Here is a 26,082-nt window from a genome sequence, read left to right on the forward strand (position 1 = left end):
TCATTGCAAAGTGTGCCATTCCTTTCATTACATAAGAAAATGAAACTATGCATAAATATCGCTGTTATGAATGAAGTCATGACTTCAAACTGAAAAATTCATGTGACGGTTGCTTTTTATAACCATGGAGACACGAAGAAAATTGGATTTTAAAAAGCTAAAGAATGCCTCAAGTAGGTCAGTGTTATGGCAATGCCAAAATCTAGTGTCTAGAAAAGCTGAAAACTGGAATCAAAGAGGTTTGAGTATTAAACTGGCAGCGGTGATAAAGCCGGAGCAGCTGTGCAGAGGCACCACCTAAGCCTCTTTCTGAGTCAATAAAAACCCCGGAGGGCTTTTATTAAAGGGTATCTTTGAAGGAAAATCTGTCACAACATAAATTTACTGTAGTCAGGTTATATTTGACTGAGACTGTGCAACACTAACTACGCACCACAATGCTACCTACACTACTAAAAAGAAAGATGTGTCAGACGTGATAAAACTTGATTTTGGGTAAACACAAACACGTAATTACAGTCCAAAAGTCTTAAGTAAGCCCTCATTTCTTTTGCTTCCAAGGAGTCAAACTTTCCTGTAATACTTTCTTGCTCAGAACATGGTGAACTGGCACAGGCAGGACTTTTACTTTCCAAAAAGAACAACTCCTCATACTCTCCCACAGTGTCACACCTTATTTTCCAGCTCTCGTTGATTGACAGATGCTCGCTGCTCAAACTCTTTTATGCCTACTGCCTTAAAAACTACAGTGTGATTTCAGTGCTTAAAACTTGAGCTTATATAAAATAATCTCCAAAAGTCTTGAACTAACGCTCATTCTTTGTGTTTTGTATCCGAGTTGCCAGGCTTGTAAATTTTTAGTGGTCTTTATAAATAGTTTTTTAGGTTTTCTGCAGTTTAGTCAAAGTTTTTCTTCGGCTGCTTTGTCACTCATTTTGAGTCCTTGTACTTGACCATTTTCAGAGAAATATCTTTTGTTAAACCACTTAACACTGACCTATGAATCATTCAAGCAGAGAGAAGTCAACTAACTCAAGGGATGACTCAGTGTTGTGTCTACACATAACAGACAATTTAGCAGGGAACGCATTTTAAATTGTATCTTCATGTCATGTGGAAGGTTTTGGTGTCTTTGTATTATAGTTCTGTTCTCCTGTTCGATAGGTTTTATGGTTCATTATAGGTTATGATGAGTTTTGGGTTGCAGCTGGATACTCTTCTGTTTGTTCTTTTCTCCTAGTGCCTCTGAGTTTCATTATCTCTATTTCTGGTTCACAGTTTCTTGTTTATATAGTTCCCCATTGTTTCCAGACTCTGTTCCTTATTAGGTTAGGCCAGTGGTTCCCAAACTTTTTTTTGCTAGGCCCCCCTTTGTTTTACAAGAAAAATGTTCACACCTCAAACATTTAGTAAACAATTAAGCAATTTGTGCCTTTTTTCACATCACGCTGTGCGCACGTTTTTGTTTATGTGAGATGAATTGCAGAATGGCAGATAGTCAGATTAACAGTATTTTGTCTCTATCTGCAGGTTTTACACGCTTACATACACACACACACACAGTTACTGTCCCTCTATTTAGAAAGAGAGATTATTCAAGAATGTAACTGAAAATCAGTTTTAATTGTTGTTTGTATTGTTTTATGTGTCTTGTTTTGTGTATTTAAATTCCTTGCACAGTAATCAAGTGGAGCACCCACAATTTAGTTCTACTTGTACACTGACAATAAAGGGCTAGTCTGTTCTACTTCAGCCAGTAGTTTTGAGGATCTTATCAAAACTGGTGTAATAGTAGAAGAAAAGTGCCACAAGATTTTTATCAACCATGAAATGCCAGCTAGAAAGCACTTAATTGGCAATGGGTTGATTTTTTCAGTATGACAGCGATTCCAAACACGCAGTGGAACACCATCAGTCATGGATTGGCCTCCCCAGAGCCCAGATATCAACATTATTGAAGCGGTGTGGGACAGAGAACAGGACAAAAAAGGCAGCCAACACCCAAAGAAGAGCTTTGAATGTCCTTCAAGAAGCCTGGAGAACTTTTCCTGAAGACTTAAAGAAATGACAAGAAAGCTTTGCTCAAAGAGCTCAGACTGAAGAATAAAGATTAAACCAATTATTGACATTCACATTGCTAAAACTGTACAATCCCTGCTGTTGCTTTAAATACTATATTTCTGTGTATGTTTGCATGTTTCAATAAATCACTGCATCTATTTCCCATTTTTCTCACAAAATCTAAAGAAACGAGGGGTGACTCAAGACCTTTGCACAGTACTGTAGGACTTCATCTTTGAACACAATGACATATAGAAAAGGAAAGAATGGAGAGATTCCCTACTTCTCTCCCTATTTCAAAAAGTTTCCACACAATTAAATTACTTTTCTGCCTGTGAGCTGTGTGCACAAACATGCCATACTCAGCAAATGCAAACTGCAGGCCTATTATCTGAACTGCTCATGCTGCGCACGTCCCCTCCGGTCCAGCTGCAAATCGATGGACTGTGTGGCAGCAGAGCCTGGGCGGGGCGGACAGATCTCAAATCAGTAGAAAGGCCATTTCTATTGATCCGGTTAAATCACTGGAGACAGATGCAACCCATTCAGAACTCTGGCAATCTATGGATCCTCCGTTGGGCTCTGACCTACATTACGATGACAAGTAAACACAACTTCAGAGGACACATCTTCCGTCTCTTCCTTCTGCCTCTTCTCTTCCTATCCCTCCTCTGTCCCAGGCTCACCCGCTACTGCTGCTGCTGCTGATGCCGAGGATTCCCCCCACCCCTCCCTCCCACCCCTGCAGCATGGAAAAGACACGTTTGTGCTAACAAGATTAATTAAAAAGTGGCTGTAAATGAGTCTTATTTTGGTATTTTGCAGCTGTGGGATGTATTTTTCCCCCCTAGCTCTGTGGTGGTTTCCGCTCAAGACGATTAGCTGTTGTGAATTGTTGCATATTTTTCCGAGATGCCCATTTTTGCATTTTTATGGTGGAGTCATTGCTCCTACATTTAGGGGATAATCAGCATTTGTCCTGGAGCACAGAAATCCGCTTCTCTCTTTTTGTATAGATTTGTTTGACATTTTGTCTGCGAAGAAGAGATACCCAGGCTGCTCCCCACCCACACAGACGTTAACGTACGAGGTCAGAGCACCAAGCTCGTTTTCACACACTTACAGTAATGGGAATTAAAACAAGAGTAACTGACTGTAGCCCTGAGTAAGTGAAGAGTCACTGGATTCCAATTTCAAATGGGATGTGATAGCAACTGTTGGCTTCATTTGCACTAAAGTATGTGACATATACTAGGTAAGCACACATACACACACACACACAGATCTTGTGTTTTCTTTTTATGCAGTGCTTAGAAAAAGACTTGTTTCCATGACAATCTGGAAGCTGATGCACCTTTTAATGGCATGAAAGCATGTAATGAGAATTCATCCTAATGGCTTTGTTACACATTTCTGCTCTGTGAGAAAGAACTAAGAGACTAAAAGATAAAAAGTTGTAATAATACATAGTAATAACAGTTATAACATTACAGGCTAAATTACTCATATCTCTGTATGTGGAATGAAGAGCATAATTAGGACCTAATTTGTGTTTTTCACCCTCATTTTCCATTCTCTTTCTATTACCAGAGCAACATCTGAGCTGACAGATCTGCAAGAGGATGCTGTCTCATGTAAACAGAGGTGATAAAACTCTCAAATACAGACTCTAAGTCAGTTGCTTGGGGAAATAAAATCTGAGAGAAACTAAGAAAAAACAAAAACAGGAGACTTTTGAGTTCAAATAAAACAGAACAAACTGAGAAATCAGGGAAACTTACCTTCAAAGATCAGTAAGTTACAAAAAAAAGCATGAATAAAAATTTGGCCTGAGAGTGACACATGAGCTACAATAGTGCAGTTTGATGTATGTGCCCCGCTGTCCTCCCTGTTTCAAAGCTCTACCAGCCTACTGAGCGGGATGCCACTTATCCCACCAATAGTTACTGTTATCATCTGTACCTCTTACCACCATGCTCACCTCCTTCATCTGTGACAGACCAGCAGGTCTGGCCTCTATCATTACAGCTATTCTCACAAACCCATTTCAGATTTGTCTTCTTGACCTCTTCCAATTCCCTTTTGGAACAATTTGGTTTTTGATACCAACATAAGCGCAAAATCCTGACGGCTCTGCTTGTTCTGCCATGACTCTATTGTCTGAGTGTAAGCACAGCCACGGTCACTTAAAAAAGTGAGTGTGTCCCACTTCAGTGCAAACCAAAGAAAAACAGGAAAGAATAGCATGTCTCAGCAACAGAAAAAGATGTTATCTGCAACTGAGCATGAATGCCCGCTGATCGACACCATCATCAAACAGACACAAAATCTTTTACATGTTTGAGCAGCCACGTCAGAGCAAGTTTTCATTTCACGTCTCTCTCTCTCACCCATTTTAACAGCCACAGTAACAAAAAGCACCCGGGCCTCTTCCAGCACAGTTTGGTTCTCCTCCACCTCCCGCTGCTCTCGGACCTGCACAGATGATTGTCAGTTTCTGCCCACCACAAGGGAGCTGTGTGATAACAAGCTGAGAATAAAACAGAGCAAAGAGGTCTGCCTTCAATCTTTGGCAGTGTCGTATTCATTTGACCTGAAAATATTCCTCTGAGAAACTGTGCTGGGTTACACACCACAAGGCCTGCTCTTCAGCTTTTTTAACAATCCTGATTTCAGTAAGCAAGGCCAGACACCAGCAGAGGCGGTCTGACAATATTTTGTCATATTTTGGAACAAAAAAAAAAAAAAAAAAAATGTTTTCAGTACCAAAAAAAACCCCAACAGTCAAGACATCCAGTCTGCAGGAAAGATTTGAAAAGTTTCTCCTGATTTTTTTTTTTGTATTTGGAAACACAGAGAACTGTCCCTAGAGTCGTCTGTAAGTGTTTTGAATCTTAAATGTCTACAGTCGCTGCTCTTTAACCTCTTAAGCCCCAACGCCCCCTGATACGGGGGCAAAAGGCAGGAGATCAGGTAGGCTTGGGGCTTAAGAGGTTAAGGACAAAACTAACATCCAGAGAAACATTTTCACCTCAGGTCACTTTAATACAACAAAAAAATCACCTAGGAAAAGGTGATTTTTCTCAAGGAAGCTACTTTCCTTCCTAATTAAAATCAAATATGTTGCAACAAGGGGTCACCGCTTCTTTGACTGGGTAGATTTCTATGCCAGATGCCTCTCCTGACTCAACCAGGACGGGATTTGTGTCTGTTTCTTTGTATCTTTCGCTGGCGAGGTGAATGTGTAAACCACTAAACTATGGAAAAACTGGAAAAGGAAAAGTGCCAACTGGGAGCACTTCTTTTCTCAAAATAACCCTTCTTAGCTTGTAACCTCCCTGAAGGTCATCACAAACACATTCCAAGATAATTTAAATAAGGTTTATAAAAAGAAACACTGTATTCTCACACAAGACAGTGTGACTTCTCACAGTATGCATGCTGTGGGTTTTTTTTATTCATCTCCACCTGTCAGAGAAAAGTGGTTTAAATTTAACTCTCGTTGTGTTAATTAATGTTAAAACTTTTTCTGTTTATATGAATCAAAAAGGATATCATCACATGAAACTTTTTGTTTAGCCTCTTTCCCAGTCATCAGTGAGTCATCTGTCTCTGCAACATGACAAATAACTACTTATCTTTGCAGACAGTCTTATTATATGCTAAGACATTATATTTTAATTATTTAACTTCACTAACATGCTCATCAGTACTGCTCCAGTACCACGTTAAACAGTCGTGGGCACAGTGGTGTATGTCCGTAGGTAAGGAAGAAACTGATTGGTGCTGTGCTGAATTGTTAGATGAATGTTTAGTTAGCATTCTTCAAATACAGAATAAACCCCTAACATTATATAAGGTATTGTGAGCTGTTACAGATGATATGTTTTGTCATAGTCCTCATCTTTCATCAGTGTGTTTTCCTCACTTTATATTCTCATTTTACCTTTGACGCACTGTAATTTACCGTTTCGCTCCAACCTCATTTCAAGGAAAGTGGGGTAATTAAATGGAAACTTTATCGCCCGCCACCTTTTATGGAGAATTATAAAAATGTATTTTAAAATGAGAGAAGTGCTCTTCACAAGGTTCCTGTCGTTCTCTGTAATACTTTAATTGTTTTTAAATGGAAGACTATTATTTTCTCTGCTAATTGAAGAAAATTCATACCTGAGTAGCTCAATGTAGAAGTATATTAGTGGTGCACTGAGATGCAATGTAGAAAACTTGTTATTGTTGACAGCAAGCAGCTTAATATGCCTCAAAGTTGCATTTTATTATGAAAAAACCCTCTGATGCCCACATTAGGAACAAGTGCCAGTTTAGTAAGAAAAGACGTATTTTATAAGGAAGGATATCGAGGTGGATGGACGGGTTGACAAAAAAAAAACAAAAAAAAAAACAAACAAACACATTTTACTGAAAAAAACCTTTAATACTCAAATTTTAACTTCACTGGAGAACTTTTGTTCATAAATCTAATCAAGCTGTTTATACCTAATTCGAAATGGTAAATGGACTGGCACCTATGTAGTGCATTTTTACTACAAGGCTCATTCACCCACTGACACACAGAACCCTTTACTATACCTAAGCTCACTCACATAGATGCATCAGAGGGTTCGGTATCTTGGAGCCAGCGATTTAACCACCAACCTTTGGTTTAGTCAACAACCCTCTCTGCCTCCTGACTTAAGTCTAACCAAACCTTTAACATCATTTAGGGACAAATAACCTGTTTCATTATTTCCTTGGAGGAAAACACTTTAATTATGGAATAAGAAAAAAATGTTAAAGTCTGCATTTTTTTTTTTTTTTTTGCAGATAGGGTTCAAAACAATGACAAAAGCTGTAGTTTGTCGATGTTGTGAAGTACCACAGCGTAGGGTCATGGAAGATTTTTTCACTTGATTGTAAGTTAAAAATGTATCTGATGTGACTCTGGCAAATCACGTACACTGACACATTGACAAGGTTTAATTCAAAGAGCTCAAACGTTTCCAAAGAAACAGCAGAAAGTAGTGTTGGCAAATTCAATATTAGTTGCTAGGATCAGATCAGTCAACTGGCACTGGCTGGCATGGGTAAAGGAGATATGGCCCCATTCACTGGCAAATAAAAATGACTGTTAATAACCCCCAAAAAACCCAGATTTGATATTTCTTCAAAACATTTTGGATAATAAAATTACTAAATTTAATTTGATTCAAAACACCGGTCTGTTCTATTACGCCTTTAACAACGTGAAATAACTTTGTCAATGGAAACATCAATGCCAACCACTTTGCTGTCAGACTGTGGCAAATAAGCAATAATGCCACCTTAAGAGATGATTTCCTCAATGGATCAGTTTGTCAAGCACTGTGCAGAAGCCTCAAGTCTTGGTGCATTAAAAACGGTGGGTAGCATATTAACACCGCTATATTAACACAGTGGGTAGCATATAAATATATTAACACCGCTCAGTGAAATACGACCACACCTTTCTTCTCACTGCACAGAGCTGCTATTTATGTCACTCTATTTGCACACATTAGTCTCATATATTTAAGTTTGTTTCTACACCTGAAGAAACCTATGCACCTATAGGTTAACCTATAACACTTATTTATAGAACTGTTAATGCCATGAAACTTTGAGACAAATAATTTCCCACCTCCAGTTCACCTGGTAATCTTACAAATATAAATAGTCTACTGTAAGAGAGGGAAAGCGCTACTGAGAGCTTTGTTTTCAGGCAGGATGTAAACTGTCACATTGTTTTTCCTTCTGAAAGTGAAAGTAAAGGGCAAATATATTTTCATCAGGACACTGTTCATACAATCTATGCAAGGGGTGTCAAACATAAGGCCCTGGGGCCAGAATCATCCTGGTGACAACTTCAATTTGGCCCACTGGAGGGCTTTGAAAAAAAGCATGAATATTAACAGTAATTTCCTACATTTTACAGCTTTTTCAACTGGTAAAGACCTCCCCCAAGGCCATTCATGCTACGGCAAAGTGGTTAAGTAATGAATAAACAACTAAATGAGAGAAAAAATTATTGTTTGTTTTGTTTTTGTTTTTTTCTCTATCGATGAAAATAGAGCCACTGTGTAAAAATAGAGCACTTTCTGTGAACTAAAAAAAAGCTGTGAGCAATGAGCTAACAGAGCTTGTACCATGATTTTACACATTAAATTATTACAATTTAAGCCCAAAGACTTGTGCTGCCACATTAATTTACTGCAGCAGCATTTCTTTAACATTTCGAAAAACTGAGACATATCATTGAAATTGCATATTTATAAATAAATATATAGTAAAAAGTTCTTTACACCAACCGAAAGGGCCAGTTTCACTTCACTTAAGATTAAAGTGGACTGTATGTGGCCCACATACATTGTAATCTGGATGTCAAACTCAATGTAAAAAATATTCAAATTTAAGAATATGAAGTATCCCCTCAAAATTTAAAAATCATCTGCAAAAAGTTTGGGACGAAACAGTCAAAATGTACCATCCTTAGTTTTAAATTGGCAGAGCTCTTCTGTTCTTACCTAATACAACTGGCTTATCAGAAACAGGTTATAGCTACCCTCGGTCAAGTGGTCATTATTTATCCCCAGTGGCAACACACACACAGTCACACATGCACACCGAGTGCTAATAACAAATACTGCGACCCTTCTCTGACAGCCGTTTATAGCTGACTGAAGATGTAGAGGTGAAAAGGTCACTCATTCCTTGAGGGAGATTGCATCTTGGCAGCTAGATTGCATTTCAGTGCCCAAGGCCTCATCCCATTCTGTTACCAATAAGAGCAGACGTATGACAAATCAAAGTAATCCCAGAAAGGTAACCACAGAGGCCAAAAACCCCATAAAGCTCTCCAAGAAGTTGCAAGTGAGTGCACAACAGGAGTCTGCGAGGGAAAAAAAAACAACACAAGCTTGAAATCTTTACAGCTGGGGAACATGACAGACTTCACAATGAAAATGCAAGTGATCGGTAACGGAGGCTATCAGAGATGGATCGAGACAGGCAGACACAGCGGAGCTCAACCCTCAACCCACAGCAAAAAGATACGATCAACTGAACTGAGCAGACTGACAGCAGATGCCTTGGTGAACTAAGAAGTGCTGCTGTATGGGGAGCAGGGCGAGGCAGAGGTAGGTGAAGAATTACAACACAATGGTAACTCTGTGATTAACTAGTGTACACATAATGCAAGCTCCAAATGTGCCACAGCTTAACACGGCAAACAATGCAGTACACACCCACACTCAACGAACTGTATAGGGAGCAGAAAAGGCTCCACTCACCCACACAGTGGGCTTTGTACACATGATCTAAATGCATGATCTGTCTCTTTCTCAACTCTGCCCCCTCCTCACTCCTCTAACATCACTGTGGTTACAAAGACATGCATAAGAGAGCTCCTTTGGAAAAAAAAAAAAAAAAACAGGGTAAGAAAAATCTGAGGCGAGGAAGCAAAGTATCACTTTCAGCAAAACAAACACTCCCCCCTCTTCAAAAGTCATGCACAAGAATACATATATTTATATAAAAAGATTTTTTTTTTTAAAAAAAGACAGAGAACTCACCCAGAAGAGGAGATTGAAGAAGACCATTCCATATCGCAGGGCCATCATGCAACCCTCAGCCATCCTGCAGCGCCGCAGTTCTAGGAGGAATATGAAGGAGAGGTCCAGGTAAAACACCACATACTTCTTGCCCTGGGCATAGCGTCCCTTGGATGTTTGCGGCCCCTTTGTCGTGTGAAAGCCGAACGCAAACGGTGGCCGCTTATACTCGAACTCTCCGCTAAAGCGGTGAAACCCAGAAGTGAACGGCGGCGTGTCGGGTTTGCTGTCCAGAGATGGACTGCGCCGATATGGAGTCTCGTCTGTGCTCGAGCGTCTCATAATGGAAGCTGAATGAGCCTTTAGGAGTCTTTAATAGTCACTCTGTGCACTTCAGGTCTGAACAAAGTCCACAGCGAGGGACAAAGAGGTATTCCACTGAGGGGGGGCTGCGAGATGGATTTCAGTAGTATTTCCAACCTAGCCTCAAAATAATTAAACTCCTGAACTACTGATTTAATTATACCCAGAGTGGGATCACACGTGATCTGATGTAATCTGAGAGAAAACAATATGCTGCCATTCACTTCAACTGACTTGCTATTTTTGAATCTTATATATTATATATTCTGCAGGACAGTTTGCATAATCCTGCCACAACATCTGTGTAAATCTGAACATTTAGGACATAATCCCAACATACACGTACACATCTGCACATCCCTATCTCTTTAATCCCTCGCACACAGGTGTGATGCTCCCAGATAAGCTGATCTGCAGTTTCATCTCATAAAGGTTCAATCAGGTAAATGCTTGGAGAGCTTGACCTCTCTAGCGCCTTGGACTTGCCAAAATGATCCAGAAATGGTCCTACCTGGTCTCATGAGAAATTCCTGAGCAGGTGCTTCCTGGCTGGCAAATAACAGCACCCCTGCTTTGGTTAATCAACTTCTTTTACTCAGAGACAGAGCGCACGTCCGCTGAGAATGAAACACTACTCTCTGGTCTTAGTTGCGTCTGAGTGTTCGGCATGTGACTGGCGATGTGCTTTTGCTGACATGCACGGAGCACAAAAAAAAAAGAAGAACTAAGATAGAAAAGGAGGCGAGCGGGAAGAATGGTGTTATGGATGTGAGAGGAAGAATGGAAGAAGGCATGAAAGGATGAATGACGCTGATGAGCAGACCATTCTTTGGCTTCTTCAATTTGTATCCCTGTGGAATTCCTGCCTTGCCCAATTTCCTCCTTGCTTCTTTAGTTCCTGCCCTAACTTGAACCTTTTGTCTCTGAAAAGTGTCTAGGGGTTGTTCTGCGTCTCTCCACTCTCATCTAACAAATCACTCTCTTCAACTCCCTCTTATTCTAATCCTGAGCCCCTCTCTGCTCTCCCCCCCTGTGCTGATGGTGGTTAATTAATTTCCAGACTCTCATCAGAGAAGCAAAGTGTGCGGTTGTCCCCTCCTCTCGTCTCCCTCCTCCGCTACAGCGTTTTCTCTCCTCTTCTCTAGGTGGGCAAGGAGATCAAGGTGTCCACCAGGGTCATGGCCAAGCAGCGAGAGAAGAAGCAGCAAGAAGGAGAGACAGGCAGCGAGAAGAGAAAGACAGCTTCCTCAGAGAAGCAAAAGAAAGACTGCAGTGTTTGAGCGGTAGTCCAGCCTCGCTGCCTGAAGCTCCCTCCCTCCCTCTCTTCACAAGCTCCTGTTCTCTTTCTCTCTCTCTCTGTCCTCCTGCCCCCCCTTTCCCTTTTTCTTTCCTGCCTTCTCTCACAGGCTCCAATGCTCTCTCCTCCACACACACAGTCTCACACACCCCATCCCTCCTCAGAAACTGTCCCCAAAAACCTGGCAGCGCGAAAGGCAGGAGCAGTCATTCACATTCTGGCCACACCCTATGAGAGTGCACAACCAATCAGTGCCTCGCAGTTCCATCCTCCCTCGTGCACACGGCAATCATACCCTGCCATCTACTAGATAACTCTCTCTCTCACACACACACATACACACATACGCACACATGATGTACGTGCACACAGAGGCGCACACAAAACCTGGCGTGTTGTTAACATACCAGTGCTGAGAAGCTTGCTGCACTTGCGCTAGTGCTTCCTCCTCCTCTCCTCTCTGCCTCCCGCCTGGAACTCATTCCACATGCAGAGGTTGTTCTTGCTCACAACCCAGGCTGCTCTCTGCACGCTTCACTTCAGTCATGTTCCTCTCTCCCTCTGTCTCTCTCTGGACCTGAACTTGGGTCATACAATATCTGTGTGCGTAGCCTCGCACTGCACGGATTTTCACACAACAAACAACTCACCTAAAGTGCGTCTCTGTGTGTGCCTTCCGCTGACATTCACACAAAATAGCGTAACTGCATGCTCCCCACAACCTGGGAGCCATCTGGGTCACTGGTTTTATGAGTCCACAGAGACATTTCAAAGCTTCAGAGGTACTGACTTTATTCAAGGCTGCATCAACTATTTAATGGATTTTTGTTTTGTCTCCTGTGTGTATTTTGGTCAGAGCGCAGAGGCAGCGGCAGCCTATGCTAGGAGAATGAATTTGGCTTACTGAATGACTGACATTGTTGAAAAGATTTTTGGGCTACTAGTGTTTTCATCAAAATTTTGTCAGGTGTGAAAGAGTAGGAAAAAATACCCTTTATCCATGAAAAGAAAAACAAGGGCAGACCTGTTAAGCAACATGAAGTAAAGCTAAAGTGCAAATATCATATCTGAGTTGGCTGCTGTTGTAAAAAAAATAAAAAATATTTTAAGCACTTCATCTTCACATCCGAACGTTGTGATTTTAATAACCAGTGCAGCATAAGGAATGACGTTCCAGTCAGTGAAGCTTTAATTACTTGCAGCTGTTGATGTCATAGCAAAGTGTGCCCTCTATCTATACATGCTATCACATGACTGTCACGTGATATTTTACGTTTCCCCTTCCATCTGCTTTCAGCAGGGGTGGCAGGCTCACAATAGTGGTCACATGCTTTCTTTGCTTGGTTTTCATCTTCACCAACAAGATCTGCACAAGCACTTCTGCTGCAACTCTGATGCTCCAACTGCATTTGCATTGCTGTGGAGTTATTCATCATCTAACAGAAGATTTCCTGGATTTGTGAGCAATGGCATTTGCTAAAGCAACAGACTATTCCAAATGCATTAAAATTCACTGAATATAATATATATAATAGTCACACAGAAAGGCAGGACGTGGTCCCAGATGCAGGACTCGGGAGACAAGGGATGAACTCAAAAATCAGAACAGGGAAACTGAAAACTAGGAAACCAAGAGCAGGGAGACACAATCATGAGGGAGTACACGAGAAAGGACAAAGGGACACTCGGACAACATCTACTTACAAGATATTGAGGTGAGAGAGAACAGGTGAGAACATAGTCGAGAGTTACTAACATGAAGACTCAAGAGGGACTTAAACTGAACAACACTTAGCAAAATAAAACAGGAAGAGTGCAACACAACTGATTGAAGAGACGATTATTTGGCACAACAAAATGAGGGAACAAGACAAAAAGACAAACACAGAAAAAAGACTGCAGAGGAACAGAATGGGGAAACAAAGGGGGATTAACAGAATGAACCTAAGGATCTACAAAACAGAAGCTCCGAACTGAAAGGATGAAATAACAACACCATGAAGAACTTGTATCAGGAATAAGAAAATAAACAAGAAATAACAGAAAGATAAATTGCAGCAGAATACAGAACCCTACTCCAAAGATAGACAAAAACACAAAGCTAGAAAGAACCTGGACAATAAAACTAAAAAACATCACAGTGACAGATGGACATTCATGTGTCATGCTAATGTTGTAACACACGATCCAGTAAAATATCTGTAGATGAGGTTTTACGGGTTCAACGAGAAACTTATGAATTCATTTCTTTCTTTCTTTTTTTATAAACTACCATATCTCTCTCTCTCTCTCTCTCTCTCTCAGCATATTTATACCATTTATTATATATTTATCAATCACAGCATGTAAGGGGAAAAAATACTTACACAGGATGTGGTTCATCTTACTTTTACGTCAGTTATCCCACTAATTGGTGCAATCTGCTGTCACTTTCATTAAATATACAGAGTGAAATGAATCATGCAGCAGGAAACTTCAGCAAGTGCAGCAGTAAAGTGGATTCCACTTCAGGTCTATATTTCCACTTACAAACAACTTCATCCCAGACTCACTGGGTGCATTGGCACTACAGGGCTCACGGTGACTTTGAACTCCTCACCATGTGCATGGGGAAACAGAAACATGGCAAGCAGCATGATGTAATTTAGCTTTATTCAGACTGAAGGTTTGTAGATGGGCCCACATTAAAACGCTTTATGGATCGTTGTAATGTGAAAGCATAATATGAACGGACAGCCTTGCTCAGTCAGATGCACAAAGTGCGCTGCGCTGCACTCTGGTCTCCGTGCTGCCATAAAGGGGTAGGAGTCTGGCTTGCTTTCCCTTGTTTAAAGCTGGAATATGAGTCTCCTATGAATATCTCCACTAAATGACAAAACAGTCTACAAGGATGACTGCAGTGCGCACAGAGCAGTAATATGAGCATATGAAATGAGAATGGCCTTTCCACAAGCCTGGCAAATTATTTAGAGCTGTTTGCCTGGTAGAATTTAAGCTTATGCAATCACAAAAACATTTCACTTCACACTTTTAAGATAATGCAGTTTTTGGACAGTCAAACTTTCACACTTTTTATTCTTACTTTAAAGCAGCCTGTTTATTTTCTTTAGAAATCATTGAGAGTTTACAAAACAGGGCTCAAGTAAATGTGTGAATGAGATGCAAAAATTAGAATTAGAATTAGAATTCAACTTTATTGTCATTGCACATGCACAGGTACAGGGCAACGAAATGCAGTTTGCATCCATCCAGAAGTGCTTTAGTGATATAGATATATTACAATATATATTAGCAATAATATAGATATGTGAGTATATTACAGAAATGGGTCTATTATGGTATGTTATAATGTACACGGTATGAGGTATGTTGTGAATATTCTATAACTATAAGTATGTACAGGCTGTAGTGAGTACAAGCTATGTACAGGCTATGAACAGGATATAAATATGAAAAACTATACAGAATATGAAATAAATAACTTTACAGAAATCTGAGATATACAGTTATACAGAAATGGGAACTATGCAAGTTGTAAACAGTTGTAGGATTAAAAATTATCGAATGTACAGAATGATTATTTACACAGAGCTATACAGTAGTGCAGTTAAGATAAGTGAGGGTGTAGATAGTTTCTACAGAGGCTATATAAAGTGCTAGTGGTTGTGAGTGGTGGTTCAGTCCATGTTATTATTGTGTGTTTGAGGGTACAGTTGTCCATTGTGGGTGTGTGTATGTTCAGTCCATGAGTTTAACGTGGGTCAGATGTCAGGAGGCAGAGTTCAGGAGTCTGACAGCTGTGGGGAAGAAGCTGTTCCGGTACCTGGTGGTCTTAGTCCGGAGGCTCCTGTAGCGCCTCCCAGAGGGCAGGAGGGTGAAGAGTCCATGTGATGGGTGACTGGGGTCTTTGATGATTTTCCCAGCCCTTTTCAGACACCGCTTCCTGTAGATGTCTTTTATGGCAGGAAGTGGTGCTCCGGCGATGCGCTGGGCAGTTTTCACGACCCTCTGCAACGCCTTCCGGTCCGAGGCAGAGCAGTTCCCGTACCAGACTGTTATACAGTTGGTCAGGATGCTCTCGATGGTGCAACGATAGAAGTTCACCAGGATGTCTGAGGACAGGTGGTTCTTCCTCAGAGTCCTCAAGAAGAAGAGGCGCTGGTGAGCCTTCTTGACCAGCTTGGAGCAGTTGGTCGTCCAGGTGAGATCCTCGGAGATGTGGACTCCCAGGAACTTGAAGCTGCTCACACGCTCCACAGCCGTCCCCTTAATGTGGATGGGTGGATGTGGGTCAGCATTCCTCCTGTAGTCCACGATGAGCTCCTTGGTCTTCTCGGTGTTAAGCAGCAGGTTGTTTCTGTCGCACCACTCAGCCAGACGATCCACCTCCTCCCTGTAGGCGGCCTCATCGTTGTCACTGATGAGGCCAATCACCGTGGTGTCATCTGCAAACTTAATGATGGTGTTGGAACCATCAGCAGGTCTGCAGTCGTGGGTGAAGAGGGAGTAGAGGAAAGGGCTCATCACACAGCCTTGTGGTACACCGGTGTTCATCGTGATTGTAGATTAACAGTGGTTATCCAGCCGGACATGTTGGGGGCGGTTGGTCAGGAAGTCCAGTAACCATTTGCAGATGAGGGAACTGATGCCCAGGTCTGTCAGTTTCCTGATCAGTTGTGAGGGGTGGATTGTATTGAATGCTGAACTGAAGTCTATAAACAGCATTCTGGCGTAGGTGTTGTTGTTGTCCAGGTGTGAGAGGACAGAGTGCAGTGCGATGGAGACTGCATCCTCTGTGCTCCTGTTCTGGCGGTATGCGAATTGGTGGGGGTCCAGAGTGGGGGGGAGACAGGATTTGAAGTGTGCTAGGACCAGCTGCTCTAAGCACTTAGTGATGATGGGGGTGAGTGCTACTGGGCGGTAGTCATTGAGGCAACATGGGTTTGAGTTTTTGGGTATCGGGACGATGGAGGTGGATTTGAAGCAGGCCGGTACCACAGCGTGGGCCAAGGACAGATTGAATATGTCTGTGAGCACTCCTGCAAGCTCCCCAGAACACGCTCTGAGAACACGCCCGGGGATGGCATCAGGGCCTGCAGCCTTGTGGACATTGATCCTGCTCAGCACCGCTCCTACATCGGTGGGGGAGAGAGTCAGAGGTTGGTGGTCTGGCGTCATGTCTGCTTTGGTTGTGGTTGTGGGGTTCCCTCGCTCAAAACGAGCATAAAAGTTGTTGAGCTCGTTGAGGAAGGAGACATCAGAGGATGCGGGGGAGGGTTTGGTGGTCCTGTAGTCTGTAATGGTCTGGAGTCCTTGCCACATGCGTCGGGGGTTGGAGTTGGAGAAGTGTTCTTCTACCTTCTTTTTATAATGGTGTTTGGCTTTTTTGATGCCAAACATCAAAAATCATAATGTACTTAAAAAAACATCAGTAAGGCTAAATTCAAACTGGACACAAAAATTGTCATTATTAAACAAAAACCAACCGCTGGGGTTAAAAAGTAGATCATTGATGTGCCAAAAACTGTTGTTCCTTGAATGGGTACTTGAAGTTGGGTCCCTATAGGCACCCTATGTTTACAGCCTGGTCTCTTCCTCTAATTTTCCTGCTCACGAGGCTGTGATTATTTTTAATAACCTCTCACTTAAATCAGGGAATGAGTGAGATGTGGGTGCCAACTAGGCTGCTTGCTGTCTGCTAGGATTTATCCATCCATCCTTCCGATGGATGGATGGATAACATATCCAAGTAATGCTCTCATGCAGTATAGATGCATCTTACAACCAGATCTTGTGAGTGTTTTGATAATGTAGCACCTCTTCCAAATGTAGCTGTGGCGGAGGCGTGGCCCCGGGCGCAGCTGCAGGGGAGGAGTGGAGCGGAAGGCTCAACAGGGCGGCGCTGCGAGGCCGGTAAGAACAGCTGATGTTGTTTATGGACTGATGATGGTCTCCCTCCGCTGTGTTTATAGTGAGACGAGGAGGAGCGGCCAGGGAGAGATCAGCTGGGCTCGTGAGCTGTCAGACTGTGTGACTGAGTCAGCTGTGACAACAACAACAACAACAACACTTGAATAAATGTGGAAGTTGGCTGTACCTACCTGTGTGTGCGTGTGTCTGTGCCTGGTGTATTCCACAAGTGGTGCCGAAACCCAGGAGGCGGCACGGCGGGTCCGTATCGGAGCCAGGGAATGGAGGAGCTGGCCCGGAGGGTGGCCGAAATGGCGGCCGCCCAGCGGGAGCAGGCGGCGGAGGTGCGTCGCCAGCAGGAAGAGCTGCAGGACCGGTCCGAGCGCCACCTGGAAAGGATTGGGGAGCTGGTGGCGCTGCTCTGGGCCTGGGCGCCACCCCCACAAGTGTGTCCCGAGGACAGTGAAGCGGTGGAGGAGCCGTGTGGGGCACCTCGGCAGCCGGAGGTGGTGGACGAGTCACGCGGGGGTCCGAGCCTGCCGGAGGAGGAGGAGCAGCCGGGTGAAGGGCTGCTCCTGCCGGGAGCGGTGGAGGAGCCGCTCCAATCGGAGGCGGAGGACGAGGCGGGCGAGGGTCTACACCTGCCGGAGGAAGAGGAGTCGCTCCACCCAGAGGTGGACGAGGGGCTGTGCCTGCTGGAGGCGGAGGCGCAGTGCGGGGAGCCGCTCCAAACGGGAGTGGCGGAGGCGGTGGCGGAGCAGCTGTGCGAGGAGACGGAGGTCCCTGCTCCAGGGCAGCCTGCGCAGCCGGAGTTGGAGGCAGAGGAGCGGGACAGCCCCGCTAAGCCGGGGGTCGGCGGGCTGGCTAGTCCAGCCTCGCTGCCACCAGTCGATTCTGCGCGCCTGACGTCTGCCCAGCCGCCTGTGTACAGGAGCTCACGGCCATACCTGTGGGGCCGTGTCCGCTTGCTACGCGGCCGACCTCCGGACCAACTTCGCCGTTGCCGCTGGATGCGCGGGCGGCCACCAGAATGGACGCTTCCCCGTCGCTTGGGCTGGGGCGCCGATGTTTTGGGCCGAGTCTCGCCCCAGTTCGCGGGGGGGGAGTAGGTTCGGCCAGATTGCTCCCCGGCCTCAATCGGGCGATGGGGGTATGTGGTGGGGCGTGGTTTGCGGTGCCGTGCGGACGCACCTGCACGGCATCCGCAATCACGCCCGCCGTGTTAAAACACGGGGACTCAGGGGTTGGTGTGTGTGTGGTGTGACGTGAATTAAATAAAGTTGGCTCTGAACGTTGCTCCGTGGTCCCGCCGTGCCTTATTCACGCCACAGTAGCCACTTCAGATGATGCCAAGCAATCATGCTAACATGTAAAGCCCCTAAAAAGGGCTTCACAAACTACAGATAAGCGCTCAATGGCTATTTCCATCATTTATATCCTATTGATGTAGTTTGACTGCTGTAGCTGAAGTATAGCTTAAATAACTGAAAACATGTTTTTTTAGGTTAAGTCCTGATAAAAAAAATTAAAAAAAAAAAACTTAAAAAGTAGCTTTACTGTATGTCTGCACCGCAGATCCTGCAGATTTCTGTTCATGGGTAATGTGCAGGCCTAAATATCACACTATTATTAGTGTTTAATTATCACATACTGAGAATATGCATGGCTCAGGTGCTGTCAGGACATCACTGTCCACAGCTGTGAGTGTGAGGCATATGAGCTGACTGAAAGCACATTTTCACAACATCATGACACCATGACACCATTGAAGACTCAGGGAAATGAAGATTAATAAGAGCCGCTCCTGTGAGAAATAGCCATGTTTTTACCGAATCAGCTGACTAAGAGGGATTTAAAATTTGCTTTGCTGACAAAGAATTACAGACAATAAGACAAAATATATGCATCAAGATACGTGACTAAAGGGTTTAGTAAAAGCTGAAACCAGCATTGCAGAGTAAAAAAAGCAAATCACAGAACAAATAGAAAATAAATTATTTAGGAGCCTTGTAGTGGAAATGGTAATCGAACATAATAAGAGATACTATTTAAAACAGAATTAATGGGAGAAACAGATTATTATATCCGTTTTTGGTCTTCAGATTTCTTCCAAACACACTGGGGTCTTTTTTGTTTGTTACTTAGAGTTTAAATAATAAATAACACCTAAATATGTAGACGTAATCTGAAGCACAGCAACAACAGCACACAAAACGACTTTCTCTGGATTCAGGGCTGAATCTACAACCTTGAGTGTGTCTAAAATCACCTGAAGGAAAGAACAGCTTGACATTTCTTCTTTCACAGTCAGAAATCTAAATCGGCTGGTTTGTGTTTTGACAAAAAGATAATGCTGAATTCTGTTATCAGTAGAAAGTTTGCATAACCGCTTGAGGAACATACTAATAGATCCAGCTTTGCCTGCAGTCTCACTGAGATCAAGATATTTCTTTTAAATAGGCATAGACAGATAAATAGAATAGAAAAAAAAAACATTTAAAAACAATTTGAAAAACTACAAATTTACAAGTACAATGAAAAACACCCCAAAGAAATACAAGCTATGCAAAATACATACAAATAAAATAAAAAGAATCTGAGCTTCAAAAGGCTATGTACATATTTTCACAATTTACAATTTAGAATACTCATTATCTGTTAAATCCAGAATCAAATCTAAAATCCTTCTCATCACATACAAGGTCTTGAATAATCAGGCCCCATCTTATCTTAAAGACATCATAGTAGCACATCACACTAATAGAGCACTTCGCTCTCAGATGTCTGGTTTACTTGTGGTACCTGGGATATTTAAAAGCTTTCAGGCCCCTCTTCTGTAGAACCTGCTCCCAGCTCAGATTCAGGAGATAGACAAGGTCTCTACTTTTAAAATTAGACTTAAGACTTTCCTTTTTGACACAACTTAGTTAGGGCCGGACCATGTGGTCCTGAATCCTAGGCTGCAATAGACGTAGGCTGCTGGGGGCTTCCCATGATGCTGAGTGTTTCGCCTTCTCTACACCCTTTTTACTCACCATGTGTTTATAAACCACTTTGCATTTAATTATAAGTTATTATTAATCCTTGGCTCTATTCCACAGCACGGCTTTAGTCCTGTCTTCCTCCTCTAACCACCAGCCAATCTCAGCAATTTCCTGTTAAAAAAAAAAAAAAAGAGTTTTTCCTTCCCACTGTTGCCAAAGTGCTTGCTCATAGGGTCCTCTAGTTGTTAGGATTTCTCTCTATTATTGTAGGGTCTTTATCCTACAAAATAAAGTGCCTTGAGATGACTTTTGTTGTGATTTGGCAATATATATTTAAACTGAATTGAATTAAATGTGGAGTAGACAGAGAGTAGCGAGTACACAGGGGGTTTTAACTGTATAAGTAATTTAGCCTACTTCCCCTATTCATTCTCTTATTGTAAGGCTCTGAAAGCTGAAACTGAGACTGAACTTCACAAAGCAAAAATCAAATATGTATTTAGAAGCAATCTAACCAAAGCTTATTAGCAATTTTGAAAGGCAGGAATCATTTTAATGTCTATATAACTTTATCTCTCACATTAAAAGAAGCGCAAATAATTTTAACTTTAAAGTACTGCTGAAATTTTGGTGATATATATATGTGTGTATGTGTGTGTGTGTGTGTGTGTGTGTGTGTGTGTGTGTGTGTGTGTGTGTGTGTGTGTGTGTGTGTGTGTGTATGTATGTATATATGTATATATATTAGGGGTGTAACGATACACAAAATTCACAGTTCGGTTCGGTTCGATACTTTGGTGTCACGGTTCGATATTTCTTCGATACAAAAAATGTTCATGCCTTTTTAATTTGTCATTTATTAAAATTATAAATATATATTTTAACTCAAAAGTACAGTTTTTAAATTTAATGTTGCTGAAACAAAAGTAATTAAAAAAATAAATATATCTCAGGGCTCTCAAAATGTCAAAATCCCTGGTAGCCCTTCGGGCAGGGACTCTTCAGTTTTTGGTAGCCCAAAATAAATTTAAGTAGCCCGAATAAAAAAAGAGAGCAATTTTTTGATTGATGTTTTGTTTCCTTTACAATATTATACATTAAAGTATAATATTGTAAAGGAAACAAAACATTAATCAAAAAAATTGTTGAAAAACAAATTACAACATTGTATAAAAATTACAATCATCAACTCAAATACTTGGTTCTAATTGAACAGAAATTTCTATGAACTTGTAAGAACTGTGTAGGACATGAATCAGTCTGTGTCAGATCCTGAATTTGAAATTTCCACTGAAGTCACGGGTAAGAGGCAAGTGGAACCAAGATCTAGGCCATTTGCTTTTTGAAGTTTGCAAAGACTGCTAAATTTTGCCAGTGGTAGTTCACTCTTTGCAACATAGTACGCTGTTCTAAACAGATTTTTCAGGTTTACTTTTAGTATGTTATTTGCAATTGGTGTTTGTTCTGGGAAAGATATTGCAGACTGAGCAATAATGTGTTTCTTGCATTTCTCATGGGTTCTAATGGGGGCCTTTCTTAAAATGACTGGTCCCAGTAACAAAGGCGCTTGTCGACTCAGAAATCGAGAGAAAACCAACAACACACCCGGCAGAACATTATGTTATTTACACGGGTGCACATAAGTGGTCCGCATGTGCGCATTCGCTGTCAAAATAAAAGACGCGCACCAGATAAGAAGTTGCAACGCGCGTTTGCGTCCATATAAAAGGCAGTGTTTTTGTCCACTAGAGTGGGATTTTCACGGCACATTCCGCACCACATCTCTGTGCGTTCATCATTTGTTTGAAGCCAGCTCACCTCCTGCAACCACTTTTCCGAGAATATGTGCTTCTTTTGTGGTTCGGACTCCTTCTGACATTTGTTTGGAGGTGGAGGAACACCAAAGTAATTGCTTAAAGGAGCTTCTTCGACATCTTTAAGAGTTCTAAACAAATGTCTGTCCTCCTCCTGAAAATCTTATGTATGCAAACACGCGTTGCAACTTCATATCTTGTGCGTTTTTTTTTTTTTTTGACAGCGAATGCGCACCTGCGGACCACTTATGTGCAGCCCTGGTTATATAGCTCGTCATATTGCAGCCACAGAAATTATTTTGTCCATGAAACCATAAAGCTGCACTTTCTTTTTGCCTTATAGTCTGATTTGTCATAACTTTTCCGTTTTGTGGTAAGCTTTTCTTTGGCTGTCACTTCTTCACCCTGACCTGTCTTATTTGGCTCAGCAGAACTAAAATATGTATCCTGCCGTTTTTACACACACACACACACACACACACACACACACACACACACACACACAACGCTCAGCGATTCTCTCCGCGATCAACCTCTCACATGTTTAAGCTTGCTGCAGGAGATTTCACAGGTCATGTTTGCATAGTAAGCTAACGATTGATAAGACGATGTCAGAGGAATTGGTGCACAAATTATCATCACTCACAGATCAGTGCTGTCGCTCTCTATACACAGTTCGCGCGATTGCAAAGTGAAAGCAAAAAACAAGCGCAAATTCAAACGCAATTTCAATATGTCACATATTGACAGTGGCTCACAGATGCCAATGACATAGTTACCCAGCTACATTTCCGAAAGAATGCAAAAGCATTGACATATATTTTCCTTCCTACAATAGCCCGACGGGCAGGGCAGAGATAGATTTTGGTAGCCCGACTGGAAAAATCGCTAGCTCCGGGACGTTGGGCTAGCGATTTTGCAAGCCCTGTATCTGATTGAGGAATCACTCATCTTTGGAAAAGAGAGTTTATTACAGAGAAATGGCTCTTTCCAAAATAAAAGCTATATTATACACTTCTTCTGGGCTGTATTCTCAGCAGCATATTGTAGTGGGTCAGGGCTGTTCGGGGTTCTGTTTGTACAGTTATGTTTTGTTTATGTTGCCATAGTGACGGGTGACGCCCTCTCGCTGCGACGGTGTGTCCTTCCGGGGTCAGAGGGCGCCCTGTGTGTTGTTGTTGTTGTGCGGTTGCCGCGCTGAGCAGTTAGCTAGCGGCAGTGTTCTTCTGCAGATGTCAATAAACGGCTGTGCTCCCTGGCTAGCTCACGGGAGGCAAGACCAAACGAAACCTCCGTCTCCACCTTGTCTGAGCTCGCCACAATATTAAACATATCAGGTCCCCATAAGGAGAATCATGTGCTAACGGCTGTCTAAATGACTCGGGTAAAGTTTGTAGCATTCATGCTTGTTGTTTTTGTCTGCTTCCACTTGTCTTTGCACTAGGATGATGTCGGCGTAAATGTGCAGTCATATTCGTTGTGTTCCCACTAGTGCTGTCAGCGTTAATCTCGTTGAAATGACGTTAACGCCACAACACGGCAAATCTCCGTTAACGAGCTACCCCTGATCGCCCCGTGCGTGGGGCTAGACGGCCGACACGTTAACGAGCTAACTATGCTAACACACTAGTTCCCACCCATGTAATTGAGCATTGCGTGGCACATCTAACATACTGTTTTACTTTAGTCCATGACGCGCTTACCTTCAGGGTCATACGTCACATGAAAACCAAAATAATTCCAAACGCCAGATCTGAATGAGGGTGGGGGAGGTTCAATTTGCCATGTTGCAAGGAGAGCTTAACTTCTGTCTCGCTAGCTTGCCCTGCGCTCTTCCTTCTGACGATGCTGTCTGTGTTGAGCGCTCAGTGAATCTGCGTTCGACTACTCCGCCTAGGCTGCACTGTCGAGCGCAGATCCACTGAGCGCTCAACACAGACAGCATCGTCAGAAGGAAAGTTGATAAAATAAATTACAAATTTTGTATTGTTCATACATATGCATACCGAACCGAAAGCACTGTATCGAACGGTTCAATATCGATACGAGTATCGTTGCACCCCTAATAAATAAATAAATATATATATATATATATACACATACACACACACACACACACACACACACACACACACACATTTATAAAGTAGTGTAAAAGTTATTAATAGGTCCATCCTAAATAAAGAGGTGAATATTGAGTCCAAGTCTGTTTTAAATGTGCAGATCAGCATGTCTAATTTTCACTTGGCAAATTTGTTAAATTGAAGTTAAAAAAATGATGATGGTTTGAGTTAGAATTAGACCCTTTATTTTAAGGGATGCAGGGTGCCAAATTCTGCCCTTGTAAAGGTGATGACACTGCGCACATTTTACATACATTTAGTCATATTGTTGCATAAAAGGCCTATATGGTAGTCTTCGGAGGAAAGAGTGTCAGTAGCTGACAAGACTCTTTGTTTTTATCAATAAGCAGACAGACAGAGTCTGCTTATCTGATTCTGTTTAGGTGAGACTGTGCTGGCATACAGTACAAGGCAGAGTTGATGCATCCTGCATGGCTAATAGTGCAAATTAAGCACAAATCTAAAAATATAATAATAATAATTTTGTCATTCAACCACCATGAATTCATAATATCACTCCACAAAGCCTGAGAGGAAAATGACTCATACCTTGGCCCACTATTAGTTCAGTGTGGCGACTTAATACCTTTGTACTTTCTGATTTAACAGCATGAGTTATGCCGTTAACTAAAAGGTTTAATTAATATAATGCCAGAGAGAGTGGGTTACATGAGAGGACACAAAACAATTAAGTAACCATGAAAAGCATGTGAGCCAGCCTATTGTTAATCAGGCGTGTGTCTGTGGATGAACCCACTGAAGTCTGCAGTTGTGAGACCTGACACGGCAAAATGCAATTATGCAGTGTGCCACGCTCAGAGCCAAAACACAAATACTGTCTATGCAAAGACCTGAACAGTGGGCAGAAGAATGGAATGGCTCTGCGCCTACTTACACTGAAGAAAACAGAAAAGAGATGACTGTTCTGTATTCTGTACAACAAGGCAAAGGGCTGAAGCTTAAAGCTGGTCAGTTTTGTAGCGTAAAATAAATAAAAAAGGAGTCTCTGTGGATCTGCCCTTCAACACCCAGAGCATACCACTGAGCGGTAAAGGCCATGCACTACTGAAAAGAAAAGGCTGATGTTCTAATATTTTCTTAAATGTAACTGTTAGTCGCTCAGTCTGAAAGTGCCACAGTAGCATATGTAAACCCTGACGCATCTCTTGAGCTGTTAAAGAGATTTCAGGCATTTAAGGCAGCCTATTCAGTGAATGAAGTTTGGTTGGTTGTCATGGAGATGAAACTGAATGTGAGGCGTACACTCACCAGGTGGCCAGAAACACTAAAATCTTTTAAAAAAGGGATGCTGAGGGAGCAGACATGCTTGCCTTCTTTGCACCATTGAGTGCCGCTATTGTTCACAAACAATCAAAAACTCATCAGTGAACCATGCCAGTGCACTAGATAGCATGTGTTCTCCCTGTTCACCTTGAACAACAGTGAAAGATCCAGCTTTGTGTAAATGTTCAATGGCGCCACTGAGCAGGACTAATGCAGGAAACTTACACTCGAGCAGTTCGGCTGTCAAATATTAATAGGCTTTAATGCACTCACACAGATATATAAACTGACCACACTGTTATGTGTGTCATTATTAACCATCTCAAATCATTTTGTGTCATTTTCCATAACTCAAACCACTGTTCTCTCAGTTCACTGATCGCCTTCTCTTTCTTTTTTTCTTTTGACTGGTTGCCATAAAAGATCCTCTTCCTCCGTCTCACCCTATCCCTAGCATCCTCTCCTGTCACATCAACCCTCTGCATCTCCTCCTATGATATAGTGAAGAGGGACTGGGATCCTCCTCTCTAACTCTTGCCTGGCAGCTCCATCTTCAACAGCAGCTATCTCTGTGATATAGCTGCCCCTCTGGTATACTCAGTTCTAATCCTGTCCCTCCTGGTCACTTCCCCAAAAAAATCCTAACATCTTACCTCTGCCACCTTCAGCTCCACCTCCTGT

The 26,082-nt window shown here is 42.4% G+C and overlaps 1 protein-coding gene across 3 annotated transcripts in view; it reads right to left on the reverse strand.

Moving 5' to 3' along the window:
* Positions 1-26,082, reverse strand: part of tspan4a (tetraspanin 4a) — a 159,246-nt gene that overhangs the window by 103,358 nt on the left and 29,806 nt on the right. The window contains exons 1-2 of one of the 3 annotated variants that reach the window (XM_040045683.1): positions 10,501-11,312; positions 9,648-9,727 (exon numbers count right to left, since the gene is read on the reverse strand). In XM_040045683.1, the coding sequence (XP_039901617.1) occupies positions 9,648-9,727; positions 10,501-10,510 (90 nt within the window). In that variant the 5' untranslated portion in view covers positions 10,511-11,312. Of the gene's footprint in view, positions 1-9,647; positions 11,318-26,082 lie in introns of those variants that run through there. The other 2 variants (XM_040045684.1, XM_040045682.1) reach the window with 2 other exon arrangements.

The sequence above is a fragment of the Simochromis diagramma genome, unplaced genomic scaffold, assembly GCF_900408965.1.
Source record: "Simochromis diagramma unplaced genomic scaffold, fSimDia1.1 OVJJ01000079.1, whole genome shotgun sequence".
Taxonomy (NCBI): domain Eukaryota; kingdom Metazoa; phylum Chordata; class Actinopteri; order Cichliformes; family Cichlidae; genus Simochromis; species Simochromis diagramma.